The sequence below is a fragment of the Schistocerca gregaria genome, chromosome X (genome assembly GCF_023897955.1).
Source record: "Schistocerca gregaria isolate iqSchGreg1 chromosome X, iqSchGreg1.2, whole genome shotgun sequence".
In the NCBI taxonomy this organism is placed as follows: Eukaryota; Metazoa; Arthropoda; class Insecta; order Orthoptera; family Acrididae; genus Schistocerca; species Schistocerca gregaria.
This window is the reverse complement of record NC_064931.1, coordinates 821939986-821962494: the sequence shown is the minus strand read 5'-3', so window position 1 is coordinate 821962494 and position 22509 is coordinate 821939986. Positions and strand designations below refer to the sequence as shown.

The window sequence follows — 22509 nt, the reverse complement described above, 5'->3', positions numbered from 1 at the left end:
ATTTAGCCATATCTGTAATTCTTCCTTTAGGAATGGTCGGTGCCCTGAGCGATTAGAGTACTCAGTAGTAAAGCCGCTATATAAAAAGGGAGAAAGGGGTAATGTAGACAATTTTAGATCTCTTTCTATGCCTTTAGTGTTTTAGTAGTTTCATGGACACCATGCGCAGTTCCTGTCGTGTCCACACAATTATCATCACTGCATCTAAAGATCTCTTCGAACTTCTCAGCTGTATCCTGGGATTGGGTAGATAGCATCACATAGGTTCTAGCTGACTCGTCTAAACAACAAGCTAAGGTTCGCCAAACGTCAAAGTATACTCGTCTCGAGGCCGAACCGCAAACAGTGAATGCACCATGTTTAATCTCATGGATAGGATCCTGGATGACGTAATGATTTTGGTGCTCGAGAAAGATTTCAACTATACACCAACATCTGGGACAGCTCCAATCCGAGATGTGACTGGTGGGGTACAACAGGAAATTTTGAAACTTCCAAGTGACGTTGCGGAAGGGATTAGGAGGGACACCGACCAAATTTTAACCCAAGACACGCCCAAAAAGTTTAACATTAGTTCAACAAGAAGAAAGATTCTGCATGGCGTGAGAGTAGACAGAGGCACCGTTATTTTACTTACTGACAAGGTGAACGCTATCGTCCTTCTCTCATGAGCTCAATACAATAGCAAGACAGAAGCACTGATCAATGATACTGCTTATTGCAAGCTAAGAAAGGATACAATAGGCAAATTCAGATGAAAACATTAGACTTTCTAAAGAAGAGATCTATTCTGACTAAAGTTATTAAGGGCGTGAGCCAACAGACTGCATTTCACCCAATACTGTACAGCCTACCGAAAATACATCACTCTGGGTCTCCTCTTTGTCCAATAGTGAGCAACAGTGGAACCCCTACCGATTTCCTGGCTAAACATCTTACTTCACTATTGGGTCCTCTTGTAGGCAAATGTGACCATCATACCCAGAATTCAGAGCACTTCATAGGAAGCCTGAAGACACTAAAGCTACAACTGTTGGATCTTTTGATTTTGATGTTGTATCTTTATTTATGACTGCACCTCTGTGGAACTCATTAAGCTGCGTAGCAGCAAGTTTGAGAAAGAGATTGTGGGATTGATTAAATATGTACTTACCTCAACTTATTTCTTATTCAGGAACCAGTATTTGGAACAAGCTGAGTCTCCAAACCTCCTGCTTCTGGCAGTATGTAGACAATACATTTGTGGTGTGGCCTCACAGAACAGAGACATTAGCTATATTTATCCAGCATTTGAACTTGCTACATGCAAATATAAGGTTCACCATGAAAGTGGAAAAAGATGCCATCTTACCATTCTTGGGTATGGTTAGAAGAAAAGTCGACGACATGCTGGGACATTGTGCCTACCACATATCAACTCACATGGTGTTTTATTTGCAGGCCATAAGCTGTCATCATCCTGCACAAAGTGGTAGTGTCTTACACTTGAGGTCTCAGATACTGACAGTTCGCCTGGCGAGCTAAGCACCTAAGAATGGTGCTCCAACAGAATGGCATTTCTGATAGAAAAATACGCCTTGTTTCATGTTCTAAGCAAGTTCAAAGCTGGGATGTAAATGAAGATGCAGAGGCCTCCACTGCAATGGTGTTCATGCCGTATTTTGGCAGCATGTCTTTCCCCAACAATAGAAAGAATCTTCAAGAGACACGACATCAAGTTTTTTGGCTGCTGGGAGAATTGAGAAATTTGTTGTGTTCGGTCAAAGACGATCTTGGCATTAGGAAATGTGGCATATATAAAAACCGATGCCAATGTGGGAGATCTTATATTGGGCAGACATCGCTCACCGTGCAAGAACATTGTGTTGAACGCCATCGTCATACACATCTTAGGGCAGCCTGATAAACCAGTGGTAGTGGAGCATTTCGTGGACGTGGGGATCATATGTTTTATCACAGTTTTTATCTTCAGCGTCATCTTCCTGGAACTGTGTTTTGAAGGAGGCCATACAAATCCATACAGCGGAAGATCTTGACAACAGGGATACAGGTTTTTAACCAACCACTGCCTGGAATCAAGCACTGGCTGTCATTAAATTGGAAGAGGAGGAACAAGAATTTCATATTGATGACCCAACACAGCATATTGCTGAGATTTAATTCAGCTTTTAATCACAGGAGCGCCCAGCAGCACAGTAATTGCCCACAGAGCACACACGAGGCCTTTCCGAGGCTCCTGGGAGGGGACACTATGAGCATGGCTTTCCTTGAACTATGAGTGTCTTCCCATGCGCCCGTATTGCCTACTCCTGGTCTGATAAATTCAGATGCTGTCACGCAGTTATCACCATTTGCATCTTGCAGCAGTGACAACAACAACTACCACCACTCGAAGATGTCAAATAGTTGTATAAATGAAATATTGTGGGATTGGCACCATATGATCCCACGGTAAACCAGAGAAGAGTATTTGCAACGCTTTGTTTGTTTGTTCCAAAATGAGGTGCAGTGTAAGTCCTGCTCTTGAGGCACAAATTCTTAATGAGCTTGTCGAAAAAGACAGTGACAGACCGGGTTCAATTGAGGAACTTTTGCAGAGGTCCCACAAAGGAAAATATGGGATGTCACTGGATGTCGCTTGTGGATACTCGAGTATATGGCTAGCTCTAGAGTTGCAGAAGTATTCAGTGTTCTTGCAAGGCAGGTCGTGTTATCAGTTCAGCGAGTAGCTCTTGGGAGGAATACAGCTGTCTGTGCATCACAAAGGCAATGCATAAACTAATAATGCAGCAAGAACTGATGGATCAATGGACAGTATATTCGATGGCGTAGTGCTGGTGACATCCACTTGGGTATGGCACTGTGAATTGCGGGAATTGGTTTTAGTAGCTATGCATGAACGTGAAATGAAATTCTACGACGGAACTGGTCTCAAGTGAGTTTAAATTCTTGGGACCCACAATTAGTGCAGTGCGTATAGTTCCTGACCAAGGTCGTGCAGTAGTAATTTGGTTCTTTTGAATGGCCAGTGGCTGTTGGTCACATCTCAATCAGGTTCCAACCTCTGATGGGGACACACCACGAGAGCAGCAAGTTACTTATTTAGCTTCTTCTGCATCCTTTCGTAGTTTAATTCTTAAATTCCTTGCATGTTGCTGTATTTAAGAGATGCAGTCTTGCTTATTAGTAACTGTAAAGTGTAGATTCGTGCAGTAAGACAACATCATCCGTTGGTGACAGACTAGGAGAGTAGCAAGTTACACATTTAGCTTTCTCTATGTGCTTTTATAGTTAATTCTGAAGTCAGCAGTCTAAGGATGGACAGGATGTATGCATGCTGTGTGCAGGTACAGGAGCAACTGACCGCATTCACAAAAAGCTAGAGACACTTCTGATGACAGTCATCTGTCTTCAGACTGCTGTCTTGGGTTGTAGCACTGGCGAAGAATTTGCCACATCTCATGGGTCACCTCAGGTGTTGCATGTTTTGCAGATGGGCTTTGTTGCCGAGGCACCTCGCAGCATATATGACACGAGGGATCCACCCTCACTGGAGTGTGACTGGCAGACTGTAATGTCTACATATTGATAGAGTTGGAAAGTAATGTGAAGGATGGCCATATTCTGCCCCCATTCAGCCTGCGAGTGGGCAGGTGGCCACACCTTCAGTGGGGTCCAAGGAGGCACATGACGACAAGGGTTGGTTTCCCTTAGGGAAATAGTGTTCAGGGCTGGAAAGAAGTCAAATGTGCACTCGGTATGTCTGCCCGGGGGCCCCATTCAAGATGTGGAGGACGACCTGGCTGCGGCAACAGAGGATGCAGGAGTCTGTAAGTTGAGGCCCATGTTGGCACCAATGTCGTCTCTCCCTTGCGTTCTCGAGTGACCCCAGTTTGTACAGATGAAAGTGGTGAAGACAGCTAGCCTCTCCCGTGAGATGCAAGCAGAGCATGCTGAGTACCATTACTTAAAAAGTCTTTCACCCACTCACATATTTGAGAACCTATTCTGTATGCTCTGATCTTCATTGACAGTCTGCAGTATAGCACTGTGTCAAATGCCTTCCATCACAACAACCAGTCAAACCATATGACATTCTTATACCACTATCCTTAGTGTGAGGTTCCTAACCTTGCAATCATTTCCACTGTAGAAGTGGCTCAATGAACCCACCGACTAGCACTTGCTCCAGCTCTGTCACTGGGAAATCATACTATATTAAAGACAGAGTAACATGTGAAACCATTTATTGTTTAACAACTGTAACAACACAATCCTAGGCAGAGGAGCTCCATGCTGGAAAGCAAGTCATTTACAGCAATATGCTGACTGCACTATGTCGCTCACTAAATATCATCCAGGTCATTGCCCAGATGGTTACTATCCAAGGTGCACAGCCACAGCTGGATGGGACTCAGTGCCACAGATAGTAGGATGAGTCAGTCTGTTGTGTCAACCCTGATGTTGCTTGGCCATGGACAGGATCACTGACTGTTCGTCACACCACACCTGGACCGCAGCCAGAGACCTAGTACAATGTTTCACTGCTGCGACCCGTAGGTCGAGGCCCACCTTCCAGCACCACCGAATGTGGGTCTGAGTTGTACTACAAACTAATTCAGGTAATAAAGGAAGTATACAGCTTCCGAGTGGCTTCTGACTCATTCTGAACCACAGTCCTCCACTAAAGCATACCCAAATCCTCTACACAACTGACATATACAGAGGGGTTCAGAAAAATGTGGAACTCTCTGATAGTCAATATGCAGTTGTGGCAGTTTACAGCACCGTTCAGTTTGAATTGCATCTTGCAAACTGTTTATCCTCGTGAAGCATGCCTGCAAACATATTGCAGTACTTCATCTTTCAATCCAATTTGTCCTTGTTCATAGTGTGCAGTGATCGTGGAATGTACACTTTCTACTTTGCAACCTTCAGAATTCGTCATATGCTTGATTGGCTCACCTCACTTTCATGTGCACCCTGCTTCATACATTTTTGAGGTGATCTAGTAAAACATTGCAATACAGCAGTGCTGGAAGCTGGACTACTTGATGTTTTTGGCTGGCCAGACTTTTCCTTATTCACACCCCAAACAGTACCATACCATTGGTTTCAAATTTATCCTGAGTACAATAAATTGTTGTCTATGTTGGTGGGCTTAAATTTTGTTACTGATGTACACATCTGAAAATATATTTGTCACTGATTTAAAATATTAACAGCACTATCAAATGGTTCTTCAGTGTACTACACCACAATGATCATGTCAGTGAGGTCAACACAATTAAGTTGAGCACATGATTTCAAATAAAACTTGAAATTACAATATCTATTTTCTTCATATTCCAATTTTGATGAAAAGAGCCTATATGTTGCCCCATGCTATGTTTAAGTTATCTGTGAAAATACCATGAAAATTCATCTAGTAATTTTAGAGATTAGCCTGTTCAAACAGAAAACACACACACACACAACAAACAAACAACAGTTCCAGATAAGACTCTAAATCACTATATCTTTTTTCCATGATCCGATTTTGACGTGATAAAGCCTAAATGGTCCTCCAAACTATGCTCAAGTTACCTGTGATAACACATGAAAATTTGTCTAGAAATTTTGGAGATTATTGTATTCAAACAGACAAACAAACAAGCTGACGCAATGGTTTTACAGTTTTATCATTAGTATAGATATCTGCTACGTGAATATATTTCCCACTGTTGTTTGTCCACATCTAAATCCACTCTGGTCTTCAATTAAAATTGTTTCACCTATTGGTCTTAATCTTAGAGTCAAAATTTTTTACAAATATTTTACATTCAGCTGTTAAAACACTTGTAACCATAGAATTAGCCTTTTTGATCTCCTTTCTTAAAAACTGAGTACACAACAACTGTTGATCAGATTTCCATTATTCTTGCTTTCTTCCAGCACAAATTAAAGAAATGCAAAAATCTTGTTTTCAAGAGAATTCCACCATGTTTCTAATAAATTATTATTAAACCTTGTGTGAATGCTCTGAAAAGCTAATCATTTGCATATCACAGCATCTTCTTCCTGTTGGTTAAATTTTGCGTCTGTAGCACGTCATCTTCATTGTTGTTGTTGTTGTGGTCTTCAGGCCTGAGACTGGTTTGATGCAGCTCTCCATGCTACTCTATCCTGTGCAAGCTTCTTCATCTCCCAGTACCTACTGCAGCCTACATCCTTCTGAATCTGCTTAGTGTATTCATCTCTTGGTCTCCCTCTACGATTTTTACCCTCCATGCTGCCCTCCAATGCTAAATTTGTGATCCCTTGATGCCTCAAAACATGTCCTACCAACCGGTCCCTTCTTTTTGTCAAGTTGTGCCACAAGCTCCTCTTCTCCCCAATTCTATTCAATACCTCCTCATTAGTTATGTGATCTACCCATCTAATCTTCAGCATTCTTCTGTAGCACCACATTTCGAAAGCTTCTATTCTCTTCTTGTCCAAACTAGTTATTGTCCACGTTTCACTTCCATACATGGCTACACTCCATACAAATACTTTCAGAAATGACTTCCTGACATTTAAATCTATACTCGATGTTCACTAATTTCTCTTCTTCAGAAATGCTTTCCTTGCCATTGCCAGTCTATATTTTATATCCTCTCAACTTCGACCATCATCAGTTATTTTGCTCCCCAAATAGCAAAATTCCTTTGCTACTTTAAGTGTCTCATTTCCTAATCTAATACCCTCAGCATCACGTGACTTAATCCAACTACATTCCATTATCCTCGTTTTGCTTTTGTTGATGTTCCTCTTATACCCTCCTTTCAAGACACTGTCCATTCCATTCAACTGCTCTTCCAAGTCCTTTGCTGTCTCTGACAGAATTACAATGTCATTGGCGAACCTCAAAGTTTTTATTTTTTCTCCATGGATTTTAATAGCTACTCTGAATTTTTGTTTTGTTTCCTTTATTGCTTGCTCAATATACAGATTGAATAACATAGGGGATAGACTACAGCCCTGTCTCACTCCCTTCCCAACCACTGCTTCCCTTTCATACCCCTCGACTCTTATAACTGCCATCTGGTTTCTGTACAAATTGTAAATAGCCTTTCGCTCCCTGTATTTTACCCCTGCCACCTTTAGAATTTGAAAGAGAGTATTCCAGTCAACATTGTCAAAAGCTTTCTCTAAGTCTACAAATGCTAGAAACGTAGGTTTGCCTTTCCTTAATCTTTCTTCTAAGATAAGTCGTAAGGTCAGTATTGCCTCACGTGTTCCAGTATTTCTACGGAATCCAAACTGATCTTCCCCGAGGTCGGATTCTACTAGTTTTTCCATTCATCTGTAAAGAATTTGTATTAGTATTTTGCAGCTTTGACTTATTAAACTGATAGTTCGGTAATTTTCACATCTGTCAGCACCTGCTTTCTTTGGGATTGGAATTATTATATTCTTCTTGAAGTCTGAGGGTATTTCGCCTGTCTCATACATCCTGCTCACCAGATGGTAGAGTTTTTTCAGGACTGGCTCTCCCAAGGCCGTCAGTAGTTCCAATGGAATGTTGTCTACTCCGGGGGCCTTATTTCGACTCAGGTCTTTTAGTGCTCTGTCCAACTCTTCACACAGTATCCTATCTCTCATTTCATCTTCATCTACATCCTCTTCCATTTACATAATATTGTCCTCAAGTATATCGTCCTTGTATAGACCCTCTATATACTCCTTCCACCTTTCTGCTTTCCCTTCTTTGCTTAGAACTGGGTTTCCATCTGAGCTCTTGATATTCATACAAGTGGTTCTCTTTTCTCCAAAGGTCTCTTTAATTTTCCTGTAGGCAGTATCTACCTTACCCCTAGTGAGATAAGCCTCTACATCCTTACATTTGTCCTCTAGCCATCCCTGCTTAGCCATTTTGCAGTTCCTGTCGATCTCATTTTTGAGACGTTTGTATTCCTTTTTGCCTGCTTCATTTATTGCATTTTTATATTTTCTCCTTTCATCAATTAAATTCAATATTTCTTCTGTTTCTACTAGCCCTTGTCTTTTTACCTACTTGATCCTCTGCTGCCTTCACTACTTCATCCCTCAAAGCTACCAATTCTTCTTCTACTGTATTTCTTTCCCCCATTCCTGTCAATTGCTCCCTTATGCTCTCCCCGAAACTCTGTACAACCTCTGGTTTAGTCAGTTTATCCAGGTCCCATCTCCTTGAATTCCCACCTTTTTGGAATTTCTTCAGTTTTAATCTACAGTTCATAATCAATAGATTGTGGTCAGAGTCCACATCTGCCCCTGGAAATGTCTTACAATTTAAAACCTGGTTCCTAAATCTCTGTCTTACCATTATATAATCTATCTTATACCTTTTCGTATCTCCAGGGTTCTTCCATATATACAGCCTCCTTTCATGATTCTTAAACCAAGTGTTAGCTATGATTAAGTTATGTTCTGTGCAAAATTCTACCAGGCGACTTCCTCTTTTATTTCTTAGCCCCAATCCATATTCACCTACTATGTTTCCTTCTCTCTCTTTTCCTACTCTTGAATTCCAGTCACCCATGACTATTAAATTTTCGTCTCCCTTCACTACCTGAATAATTTCTTTTATCTCATCATACATTTCATCAATTTCTTCTTCATCTGCAGAGCTAGTTTGCATATATACTTGTACTTCTGTAGTAGTTGTGGGCTTTGTGTCTATCTTGGCCACAATAATGTGTTCACTATGCTGTTTGTAGTAGCTTACCGGTACTCCTATGTTTTTATTCATTATTAAACCTACTCCTGCATTGCCCCTATTTGATTTTGTATTTATAACCCTGTATTCACCTGTCCAAAAGTGTTGTTCCTCCTGCTACTGAACTTCACTAATTCCCACTATATCTAACTTTAACCCATCCATTTCCCTTTTTAAATTTTCTAACCTACCTGCCCGATTAAGGGATCAGACATTCCACACTCCGATCCGTAGAATGCCAGTTTTCTTTCTCCTGATAACGACATCCTCTTGAGTAGTCCCCGCGCGGAGATCCGAATGAGGGACTATTTTACCTCCTGAATATTTAACCCAAGAGGATGCCATAATCATTTAATCACACAGTAAAGCTGCATGCCCTCGGGAAAAATTATGGCTGTAGTTTCCCCTTGCTTTCAGCCGTTCGCAGTACCAGAACAGCAAGGCCATTTTGGTTAGTGTTACAAGGCCAGACAAGTCAATCATTCAGACTGTTGCCCCTGCAACTACTGAAAAGGCTGCTGCCCCTCTTCAGGAACCACATGTTTGTCTGGCCTCTCAACAGATACCCCTCCGTTGTGGTTGCACCTACAGTACGGCTATCTGTATCATTGAGGCACACAAGCCTCCCCACCCATGGCAAGGTCCATGGTTCATGGGGGGGGGGGGGGAATAAAATATTAATTACACCTTTATCAGCTGCCTTTCTGTTTGTCATTGTTTTTAAAACATCTTGTAGTACTGTTAATGTTAGCATATTCACCCCTTTCCCACATTCACACATTTATGCCTGTTCCATCAAGTTTCAGTCATACCACAACTTTTTATAATGATCTTCCCAGTGTTTTATGTTGATTGTGTTAATGCTTAATGTATATTTTTTTGTCTGTTTAAAAGCCTGACTGCATTATAGGCAGCTGCTCGCTGTCCATGATTGTCATTTTCTACATTACTTATATATATGCCTCAACTTGCTGTGTGTGCCTTTTTACATTCTCATTTAGCAATTGCTCTTTTTGTATTATATTCTACTCTTCACTCTGGCTCTTTTTTTGTATTCATTGAATGGCTTTCAATATAGGAATGATCATGACAAAATTTACTGAATACACGAATGCACACAAAAGAACTGTCCATTACCCAGTTTCTGAGCACGCCCTACAGCATAACTCAAGAGACCCGAGTGCCTGTTATACCATATGGGCTATTTGGATCTTCCCACCCAGCACTAGTTTCCCCAAGCATGGGAGGTAAGGACTTATTCATTTGTTCTCTCTCTCTCTCTCTCTCTCTCTCTCTCTCTCTCTCTCTCTCCTCCCCTCCCCTCCCATCCCCCCCCTCCTGCACTCACACTTCTTCCATTTTCTTTCGATTCTTTCCACTTTTCAGTTCTATTCCTTTTTTAATCCATGTTTTATTTTTGCTCCTCTCCCCCCTCCCCCCCACCCCTACCATACTTACATGTGAGTGCATCTCAGCAAAGTTAGCATTAAGAAAACAGTCTTAATTGCATTTTTTTTATTTATTTAGTGCCAACCAGTTTCAGCCCATTACAGGGACCATCTTCAGGGTGAACATACCCCTTGTCCACTGCTGGTGTCATTTCTACCAAGGTCTGACAGTCTCCTCAACTTGGTAGAAGTGACGCCACCAACAGCAGCAATTTTATATCAATCGCTGTTACTCCACAACCATGTTGTCCAAGCATCTCAGCCAAGTGTATGAGTGACCTGCCCAGTTATCCTCATCTTCCTCAATCAATCCCTCTTTCCTCCATGAAGGAGGACCATATGGTTTAAAAATCTAGGAACATTATTTCCTAGTTTTAGAGTTCTTATTGGCAGTACAGAAATAGTTTCCCTTGCAAATAATTTCTCGCCCACCTTTCTATCTCTCCATTTTTTCTGTACTTTTCTTAATAACACCAACATAAAGTATGAATCTGTCTCCCCAAATCACCATGCATGTTATGTACACTATTACTACTGTACAAAAATGTAAGTGCTCTGTTACATCCAGACTGCATAAGAGAAATAACTCACAAAATTGTTCTGACAATAATATAATGCATACAACTCAAATTGTTCGTGCAAACTTTCTAATTTTAACATGCATTTCTAAAACACTGAAAATGAATAGTTATTAGTGCTGGAAGTCAATACTTCCATGTAAAGGCCACATTCCAAAAAAATAGCTGCACCTTTAAAAGAACTATCATTTACTTTGATGAATAGCTATCAGGTGGCAGTGTTGAGACAGCATTGCATTTCAGTGAGTGTTATATTCATCAACTTCACCAAAACAAGGCGAGTATGACACTAAGTGAAACATTAAAGTATTTCAACACTCACTCAGCTGAAAATCCAAGAGCTTTGCATCAGTAGTTTATGTTGGGAAATTCTGAATTCACACAGATTTCTAACTTTATCTTGCATTTTGATTTATTTGCTTTTACTTTACAATTACAAAATATATAATAAATACTGTTTTTCAACGTATTAACAACAAGGAACTATTTCCTCAGTCTTCATCAAATCAAAGTGTAATAAGTCACACTGAAAGCAGACTGTCAAAATATGACAAATATACGGAAAATTATTCCTCTTCTTCAATATCCAAAATCAACATGGATCTTTTTATTTGTAACTATCTAAAAAGAAACTCACTACTGCCATTAACATGAATCCAATGAAAAAAAATAATACTTTCCACAGTTGATACTTATTCCTCACAAACTCTTCTGGCATAATTTCCATAAATGTTACATGTATAAAAATTCCTGCTGCAATGCCTTGCAGACAGGCTGAAAGTACACTGCCAAATAAGCCTGGTGCTGTTCCAATAAGGAGTCCTACAATCATTCCAACAGGTATACTTCCAGTGGCCATCAGAATATACCTAAAGCTTTTTGTTACGCCCAGATTACGCTTTGCTATGTTAACACCCAGTGCGAGTACGACGAGTACTTCATGAATTAAAACTGCAAGGAACAAATGCAAGAGTTTCACCATGTCAGTTTGTAAGCCTAATGTAATCCCTTCAAACAGTGAGTGTATGCTAACAGCGAGTAACAACATAAAACTACGCTGATTAGAAGTGTTGTCTGTCAAAAGTATTGTGTCCAGATGTGAATGACCACTTACACTTAGCTGAAGCTCCGTATTATCATCATTTTGCAACTCATGGTCCGTTTGTTTTTCATTGGCCTCTGCTTCCAGAAGTCCAAGATGAGATTCATCTTCATGTTTATCATCATCACTAGCAACAAATGAGTGAGCTGAATTCTTAACAGGAGCTGAGTTTAATTTCTTTTTAGAGATCAAAATTTGTTCTGATGTTAGAATAAGGAAAAAGCCAATGCCAATGACAAACTCTGCTATTGGGAAAGTGGTTGACAGCTTCATTTTTTCCATAACATCTCTAAACTTTTCCTTGACAAACGGAAATAGTCCTAAAAAACACATCCCCATAAAAACACCACCAGCAACACAGTTGCTTACAGATATTAATGTGCCAGCGATGTCACTTAACTGAGCATTCTTGCGCCTCCATATAATGACTATAGGTATTGACCCACTTACAGTCATAATGACAAAAAGAACTACCAAACAAACAAACTGAAAAATGATTACTTCCATGTTGTGACTGCTTTATCCACAGTAATGAAATATGTAGGACGGAAGTTTCCAGCAACCTGAAAATGAGATAAAAATGATAAATTCAGATTTGTTGCATAATGAATTTGAAACTGTTAAGTACTCCATGCTTCCACCTCCTGCCAAATATGTATTTTGATACCACAAATCAATCTGAACCTCAAACATGTTTTCCCCTTTGCTGACTAGCTTCTTGCTTATAAGCAATACCTTATATGTTTTTATAAGAACAAAAGAGACATGCTTAGAATGATTAGTTGTGACAGTTTCTGTCATTTTTTATTTTTCATTTTTACAAAATATTTCTCCACACAATGTTCCTCTCATTAACTGATTCACTGATATTTATTAACCACAGGTGTGGAAAATTGAAATCTATTTGTTTAACTGATTCATATGCAGTATCGTGGAGTGTATATATCTTTTAAAGTAACGTGTTCATACCTCTTTCCAGATATTTGATTCTCAGACAGCTGTATATACTTCATACTCATTTTTCTACTGTTATCTTTATTTTAGCAATTAACTACAGTAATGTTGTGACTCAGTAGAATAGGGGCACAGCAGTAGTGCTGACATAAATGAAATATTCACATTCAGAGTAACGTAAAATTAAAGCTGTCACTTGCCTAAAGACTAGTATGAACAAAGTTGTCATCAACACAAAGGTTGGTATGAGGACTCTAAAACTTTATCAGTTGTGGTACAACTGTAGTTGGTATGTACTTGCCTTCCTCAGACCTCTGAACAGAACTCAGAACTTTGAACAGTCACCCATCAATTACAAGAGGAACCACAGTTGAATGGGGACTCCAAAACCCGTAGGGAGATTTGTCATGTTTCAAATTAAGAAACAATTGACACAGGTCAAGGAAGCAATGGGTAACAGAAAAAAAATCATATGTCATAGTGTAGCAGTTATAAATGCCAGCTGGTGACATGCAAGTCACTAGTTCGATTCACAGCCTCCTGCAATTATTTATGACATACTATTTCTGATTTGTGTAAGGTTCAGTGTCTTTGTTATTTATCAAATATTGTAATTTTCAAGAACATAATATGTATCTATGCATGTATAAATTGGTGCACCATTTCATTAATGTTAACACTAATCAAGAAACTGACTTGTTACACATCATTTCGATAGAAGAATCATTCAAATGATCTACAGAAAATTTAGCCAACTATCTATCTGCTGATGTAGAGATTTCTGTTCTATCTGTGCATTTGTGTGTACTCAATAAACATAGTTTCATTGTTAAGTGTTACTTCTTTTTGATGACCCTGCTCTCATAACTGGTGCTCAGTTCCAAGTTCTACTTGACAGTTGGATGGAGACAGCAGAAATGTAGTAATCTGGCATCATCCCAAATTGCACAAAGCTATGTTTGCCTTTGCAGGGTACCAGAGGATACAAAAGCTCTGGTGGCTCAGGCACACATCCTGCATCCAGCACTGTTTTTAGGAGATGTTGGCTGGGATTTAACAAAATGGCTGTATGGACTGGACATACAACAGGTGGGATGACACAATTTGCACTTCCCCTTGTATATACTTCACTCTCAATTTTCTAGTGTTATCTTCATGGATTGTCATTGCCACCTCTGTGTCACTGGGTCCCAGTTTCAATTCCTGACTAGGTGACAGATGATTATTATTTTTTCACTCAGGGACTGGGTGCTTGCACTGTTCTAACCATTTTTGGGTGTCTGTACTGTCCAAATCATTTTGTCTCATCTTCATCACAAAGACACACAATAATAAATGGTGTCAAATAGACTTGCACCAGGAGGCTGAACAACGCCAGACAGGGTCTCCCGGCTAATAATGCCACACAATCATTTGATTTTTTTAATTTGTACTGCAAATGTCTACTTTTACTTTGATGGTACAGCCCTGCAGTGGTTTGAGAACAATGAGGAAAAGCTCAATAGCTAGGACAAATGTCAAGTGGAAGTTAAGGGCAATCCTTTGGAGCAGCAATATCAGAAAAACTGAGTAAGATTGTACACAAAACAGTAATAGAAAGCACATGTACATATGGCTCAGGGGTTTGGAAAATAAAGGAGAGAGAATACGATCAACTGCTATCCATGGAAATGGATTACTGGAGATGAAGTGCTGTGGTCTCAAAATTAGACCACATCAGAAATGAAGATGTTAGAAAAATCGACATGGACATGTGGTAGAGTGGATTAGGAGGGGGTGACGCAACAGAGGAAGAGGAAATGGTGGTGTACAGGTTGTGGGTTCAGGGGATTAAGGACACTGAGGCCAGGACGATTATGGGTATGAAGGATGTGTTCCAAGGATAACTTCCATCTACTTAGTTCAGCAGTAGTTTCATGACACTGACATTAGATCATCTAATGTTCATGATGAACCTTGATAGAATACGAAGCAGGTATTGGCCAGGTCTCTACTGATCTTCAGTTATTGTGTAAGACACTCTGAAGAGTGCCATTGATAGACGGATGTGCTTAGCTACCCCAGGTCATTTGTTAAAACCACTCCTGCAGTTTCTCCATTTCACCTGTAGAAAATGTAACTTTTAAGCATGGAGCAACCCATATAACAATTTCTGATTGTGATAAAGTGTTTCAATCTTAACTGGTGTCAGAAGTAATTTCATAATGCAATATCATAACAACTGCCTGAAACTTGTAGCTGATTGGCCCCACGGGAACTTTTAATAAGATGTTGGCACATATGCTCCGAATGTGTGCTGATGTGAAACTGGAAGACTGGGATATTATACTGCCTGCAGTAAAATTCACATACAACACAGCAAATAGACACTAAGGGTTTCTCATCATTTTGCTTGATCCATAGCTAAGAGGTTGAGAGAACACTTGATACTTTGCTGAGAATGATTACATCAAACAGCTCATCATTAGAACTGAACTAAACTGGCACTAATACAGACCTCGGATCCTGATAAGAACTGTGATTCATAAAACACCTCAATGGAAGTAACTTCATTTGAATGTCACAGTGACGATGGGGACATGACAGTACAATCAGAACATTAGGATTGACCAGCAATGCAATACAAATGATCACTGACAATCTACTCATCCAGAAAGCTATTGCCCACTCCAAAATAGTGGGTCAGTGTTTTGTGAGGAGGCACAATGATGGCACATGCTGTGTCTTGTATGCTGTGTTGTACTGGTTAAAAATCACTGGCTTGTGCCATGTGGGTCACCAGTTTCAGTCCCACCTCCTGCATTTATTCATAATTAAACATTTCTGACTTCTGCAATGTTCTGGGACTTACTTATTTACCAAATACTGTAATTTGCAAGAACATTCTTGATATGGATGAGCAGAACACTGCCAGGTGAGTCAGGCAATTTCAGCTCTCTCTGTACTTTAGTATGTCCGCAATAAACATGCTTTCAATGTGAACTGCTAGTTCATGTTGATGACCTTACTCTTGTAAATGGTACTGCTGCCAACCTTGCAACAAACTGTGGTGTTCCAATCAACCACTATGTTCATAATTGCTTCACTTTCTTGTGTATACAGTGAATCCTATACACACAAAGTAATAAGGTGAAGAGTAAACACGATAATGGAAGTCCTGATTGAATATAAACAATCTAAAGAGTAATGGTAACAATAACTGAATAGTAGAAGTGTTAAGTCATCACAAAGCACATACACAAGACAGAGAACTTTGCTAGCTTTTGAAAAAATCCTTTTCAACTTAGAGTACATGCTGTAAGATATGTAGCTTGGTCTCTGTAGTAACAATATAGTACAGGGGAGCATATTTTCTTTTATAAAAAATGAAGGAAGTAACTGTTGCTGTGTCAATAATGCACAAGTGTATGGGTGGCAACTGGCACTGTGCACCAGCAATACTTCTGTTCACTTTCTCTTGGGTGAACTTTTCAGAATGTTGTATTTGCCTAGTACACTTTTGTTTTCAATATTTAACACACACACACACACACACACACACACACACACACACAAATGGCAAGGGTTGCAAACCACCTACTGAAATGAAACATGTTGTGCTCAGCACTTTGTGCCATCACATTGGATGGTCGACTCTGCTCTTACCCAAAATTTGGTAGTGCCCATTCATTCAAGTGAACAGCTTGTTGGTGGTCACATCCACATAAAATACTGTGCATAAATTACGGAAGAGCTTCTATATGACACGAATGCTTTCAATAGTGGCCCTGTCTCTGATGGGATGGATAATCCTGTGATAGGACTGCAGTAGAATATGGTGGGAGAATGTATCAGACCAGTATCGCATGTGGGCAAGTGGTTGGAAGTGGGAACACCCTAAGGATGGACTGGGATATTATGCAGACTGAGTAAGCAAAAGAATACATGCTCAATTTCCACAGCTGCTCCATAACCCTTGCCATCTGGACCCTTTCCCTCAACAACAGCTTCTCTGGATTACAGTTGTCCTTGCAATATGCTACTTGATAATTTAATCCTCCTGGCCTCGAGCCCTGTGAGCCTCCTGTCCCACATCAACCTGCCCTAGGATCTGAACTTCATTGAATCCAGCACCCACACCCTCTTCCCCACAGTCTCTCCCTTCCTCTATTCTGTCTCCTCCTCCCAATCCACTCCCCCATGTGCTGATCATTGTATGCTGCACAAATTCATCAGTGTCGGTGACCTTGTTGCATTCATATCTCACGCACCGGCTGTCTCTCCTGCCCAGCATACAGTCACCATTTCCAAAACCTCTCTCTTGCTCCCTGCCTCCTTTCTTCTCTTGCCCGTTCCACCTGACACAACCCCTCACTCTAGTCGAGTTGCAGCTGTAGCATGTTGGCAGATGCACCAGCATGCTCTATCTCAAAAAAGGATTTGTCCTAAAGGTAGTAAAACTGTCAGTCTTGTTAATGCACCTTCTGACAACTCAGCACCTCTATTATGTGATGAGTTGTTAGCTTTACTCCTTACATTATTAAAGTGAAGAGTAATATATGAGAAATAAAAATGAAAATAGTAGTGGCTCGAATAGCACAAAAAAAAAATGTTGAAACGAGTTTTTAACAAAGCAGCACCTTCAGAATCAAACTGAAGGCAATTTTCTCATTGAAAATATCTAATTTACACAATGCTTAGCTCCAGAATGCCACGAATGAGTATTTTCTTATGGTTTTGTGATATCCACAGGTGAAAGAAAACATTTGCGAAACTGCTCCAAAGTAATAGATAATTGTGCTTTACTGTTACATGATATACAAACATGACAATAGTTGTTGCCTTCATAATGGTTGGTGACTAAAAAAAAATACTACAACATGAAACTCTGAATTACCTTAGGTACTTTCATGGAAAGAGATAGAAGTAAACATTTTCTGCTGGTCAGACTTTATTGACTAGAGCTACAGTGATGAGAAATGTAATACAGACTGTTAAAAACTTATAGATAACAAAATTAATCCATTAAGGTAGGTCTTACATATACTACAGTCACTGCGACAGAGTTCATAACAAATGTAAATGTCACAGCCTGAACAGAATTGTAAAATGATCAAAGTAAGCAAACAGTTTAATATATAAATGTAAATCTGGTATTTAAATGAACTGAAACAAGTTTCCCATTTCCACTTCTAAAAGTAAAATGCACTTTACATTAAGAGAAAACATAAGCCAAAATAAAAAAAAAATTATAAGTATAACTATGAACAGTTAGTTCGAAGTGTGAAAGGAATTTCACCAGGATCAGCTACAATGCTTTAGTACTTTCTCTCCTTTGGAGACAAGTGATCAAACAGAAAGATTCCCTTCACAATTTCACTGTAGTCTAGCAGATGCAGTGTTTTATACTTCTGGCAGTCATCTAATAGAAGTCCAGTATCAACAAAGCAGGGGAATTCATCTACAGTCTGGGGATATTTCCATTCACTATCTAACAACCAAACAACATCAGTTGCAAAAGTGGTGGACTTGGCATCCATCATGATACCACTATCTGAGTGTTTAAAGTGCTACTTCATCTATGACCCCTTTAACACCTATGAAGGAACTACATGCATTTATTAAACAAACACTGGTATGAGAAAAAGACAATCTCTTTCTGTGCAGAGTAAGCACTGAACAACAGAGAGGAACACAGTGTACAACAATAAGTTGGGTTTTGAATTTGACCCCTTCATCACACAACAATCCCACAGTACAAAAATAGAACCCAGTGTTCAAAATTTAAAAAGAGCATTACATATACACACCTGCATGCAAAAGAAAGAAAGATAGATAGATAGATAGATAGAGAGAGAGAGAGAGAGAGAGAGAGAGAGAGAGAGAGATACACATCTTATTTACTGTTCAGCACTTCCTCTGTATCTTGAGTCTCTCTCTCTCTCTCTCTCTCTCTCTCTCTCCACACACACACACACACACACACACACACACACACACACACACACACACTCCCCCCTCCCCCCCACCACCACCACCACCACCACCACCACCACCACCACCACCATCATCATCACTGTCTGCACTCCACCCACAATCTTCCACTACTATGTAAACTGTATTTGTTACCTGCTCAAGTTCTCTCAGTGAAATAGGTGTCACTCTAAGAAACTTAGAATATACCACATTTGGATACTCTACAGCCTCCAATGTTCAGCACATCCAAGGCCAATACTGTACATTTTCAGAGTGCCTACATATAATATCACTGGAGAAAGAATTCATGTAAAAAGTGAATACTGTCCTGTAACAGCAAACAATACCAATGGCAAAATTTCATGTATCTCCAGGAATCATGCTGACCAAGTTGCTCATGAAAGTTACATGGCATGGACAGAATTTTATTTATTCAGCATGTCAATAATACCAGATTGCCTAAAGCCTCTGTCACATAGAACAATTTTCGCTGTAAGTGTTCTGGATGGTGCACATGAATGGGTTAGCAGGCAGTGTTACCCTAGATAAGCAGCTGTTACCCTAGATAAGATCTGCAGCAAGAACTTTGGTAGCAAAGTGTCTTTTTCCAGTGCAGATGTTCACAAGATACTGGAGTTACTAGCTAGTTTGGTACTGAGTGATACACAGCAGAGGCAAATGATCTGAGAAAAAAGAATGAAAATATAAATAAAGAGAAAAATACTGAAAGGTGTGTGGTCACTGTATGCTTCATGGAGAACTGAGGTTAACACTTAAAAGAGACTTATTTCTTCAGTTTGATGTGTCATATTAATGAGTACCATATTTTGCTACAGTTTGATATTCTAAATACCTTCACTATGACTATAAGACATGTCTTTCTCCTAATAGGATAGAAGATGTACTTAGTGAGGTATCTGGCGTCAAGATACACACAGCACTCTCTTGCCAGAGATTCAAACATATATTTTAGTTGTAGTTGCTGGGAGTTCTTTAACATGTGGCATGCTTACTGGTAGTCATGTCAGATTCTGAAAGGATTCCTGATTAGCCTATGCAAGGAGTATTCAAAGAATCTCACAAGGAAAATAGCATTCAGAGTTATCACCAAAAACTCATGAAGCCTCCTGCAAGCAAACAGCTTAGCAGCTGACATCGCCTGCTTCAGAGCCATTGTGCAAGTCAACTTACAGATCATACTCAATGTTACACATGCTTAATCCTAGATTAAGGATCTCCAATTGCTGCAATAGACAGATCATGAACAACTGCCGCTCTATTAGTCTGCATTATTTACAGCTAATTTTAAACAGAATCATATTTAAGCAGATGATTAATCTGAACAATGACAACAACAACAACAACAACAACAACAACAACAACAACGTTACCACTCATCTGTTTGCTTTATAATGCTAAAAACTGGTGAAAATCACAACACCAAGGAAGAAATGCCAGACTGAAATCAACTTTATAGCACTGATTAGGTGCATTGCAGAACAGAAATAAGGTTTACAGAAGTTTAAATGATTTTTGAATCTGGTAGTTCAATATAGTATGAAGCCCACACATGCTGTAATCTGAGCCTATATACCTTATGACTTAAGAGTCAGAGGAGGCTTGTGTGCATTCCAGGAATGCTCCACTCCATGTACTACATATTCAAGTCTAACAAATAGGACTGTGATCAATAAATTAACAATTAACCACATTCCAGATGTGATTGGAGGACAATATGCAGGCCACAAAAGCATTAGTATCTACAAATCTTTCAGAATGCTTGGATATTATCTTCCATATGTGTCTGCTCATTGCCCTGCTAAAATGAGGCATGTACAGCTGCCTGAAGGAGTAATGGTAGGTCCAGCTATGGCCAAAACGTGCGAGTTAGTACTGGTTCAGTTATGCCAGGTTGTTCCAACTCAAGTTCTCACCCACGCGGAGCTGGGTGCCTATTAGCAGTGGTGAACAAACAGCTGACACACAGGAAACAAGAAAGTCACATCACAGCCTGCGAAATAGTACCGCAACAATGACAAGAATGGTCAAGTGTCTCGCATGTGTGCAGAACATGTGCAGTAGGGACACCTGGTGTACATCGTATGAGGATGCAACAAAAAGTAACGCCTCCAAATTTTTTATGTAAAAACTCTTAAAGCTTTTTACACAAAACATTCTACATCTTTATTCTTCACGTCTACATATTTATTCCTCAACAAGGTCACCCTGGCGAATAACACATTTCTCCCAACAAAAGACCAGTTTGTTGATACCATCAATGTAGAATGTTTGACTTTGTTGACTGAACCACAACCTAACCTCTGCTTACATCACTTCATCACAATCAAAGTGAAGTCTTCTTCAAAGGCATTGTTTAAGTTTTGGAAACAGATGAAAAATGAATGGTGTTGAGTCGGGAGAGTATGGACGATTATCAATGACAATAGACTCCAGCTGTCGGATAGTTGCAGATATGTCGCAATTTTCCTGTGTGGTTTGGCATTGTCGTGCTGTAGGAGAGGGTGTGCCTTGTCTGTCTCAATTGCAGCATGTTGTTTCTCATACACTGACAAAGTTAAGTTATACACCACCGTGTTACGCACTACAATTTGGAGACCTCTAGCAATAGAGGGTTGCAACTTGCATCAGCAAAGTGGAAAGATGGTTGTGTAATAGGCATTAATTTTCAACCCAATTTTGTATTGAACCGACATTTTCCCATGGATTGGCTGGTGGACTCCCACATGTGCCCATGCCTGGGGCAGTGTTGGAACAGCCTTACTTTCTATTTCCCCGTTCCATACACAAATCACTGCAGTATGAGCTGAAACATCATTCCTGAAGACCAATCATTACACACTATTCATATGCATTCTGTGGCAGTTCTCTTATTTTGGATGGCATTTTATTTGGTAATTTGAACATTCTACTAGGAAGCCGCAGTTAACAGGAATCATTTGCTATCTTGAGCAGCACTATAGTGGTGAGTAAGAAGCAGTTCCTACTTCTGGAACACAGGCAGCGAGACTGGCCATGCCGTATGGTACTGAAGTATGCCAGTAGTGTGATGAACTACGGGTAAGCTATAAGAGTGAATCCCACTCAATGATTCTAAACAATGGGGATCTACCAACATTTAGACATGAAACTAAGACATTTTCTTTATTCAATATTAATTGTTAAAAGCAATCTTGAACATAATAAATGCAAAGGGAAGCCTAAAGGTCATTAAAAATTTGCTACTCCGGGACTGAGGATGATCGTGAAGCCATACGACCAGCTGCTTTTGAGCACTTTAGCCACTGGCAGGCATCTTCTTTCACATTGGCAGAAACCTGAGAAGGGAGTGACCCAAGGGACCCCTTCATAGTGAGAGGAGCCGAAGAAGTCTTACATTTCTCTGGCTGAGAAGTGGGGACTGGTGTCCCCAATGATTTGGGGGGGGGGTGGGGGGGGGTGCTCCCGAGGTAGGTGGTGTGGGAGCAACAGGGAGGGAAGTGGCCGCCACCATCAAGGGGGCAGGTGTAGTCTTCTGGCTCTCAGAGCCGACTGGAATTTACGGAACTGATGGGGCTACAACTGTTCTCGTAGCAGCGGCGTACGAGTTGGTCATAGCCACAGGATGTAGGCGCTCATATTTTCTCTTAGCCTCAGTGTAGGTCAGTCAGTCCAGGGTCTTGTATTCCCCGACTTTCCTCTCCTTTTGTAAAATCCTGAAATATGGTGAGCAACGTGAATGATGCTCTTCGC

At 40.1% G+C, this 22509-nt stretch overlaps 1 protein-coding gene across 1 annotated transcript in view; it reads right to left on the bottom strand.

Annotated features, from left to right (window-relative positions):
* Positions 1-10917: 10917 nt before the first annotated feature.
* The window catches only part of LOC126299318 (zinc transporter ZIP3-like), a 45357-nt gene continuing 33765 nt past the window's right edge, over positions 10918-22509 (bottom strand). Inside the window, exon 3 of the mRNA XM_049991143.1 lies at positions 10918-12413. Coding sequence (XP_049847100.1) covers positions 11356-12357 — 1002 coding nt within the window. The 5' untranslated portion in view covers positions 12358-12413 and the 3' untranslated portion in view covers positions 10918-11355. The remainder of the gene's footprint in view (positions 12414-22509) is intronic.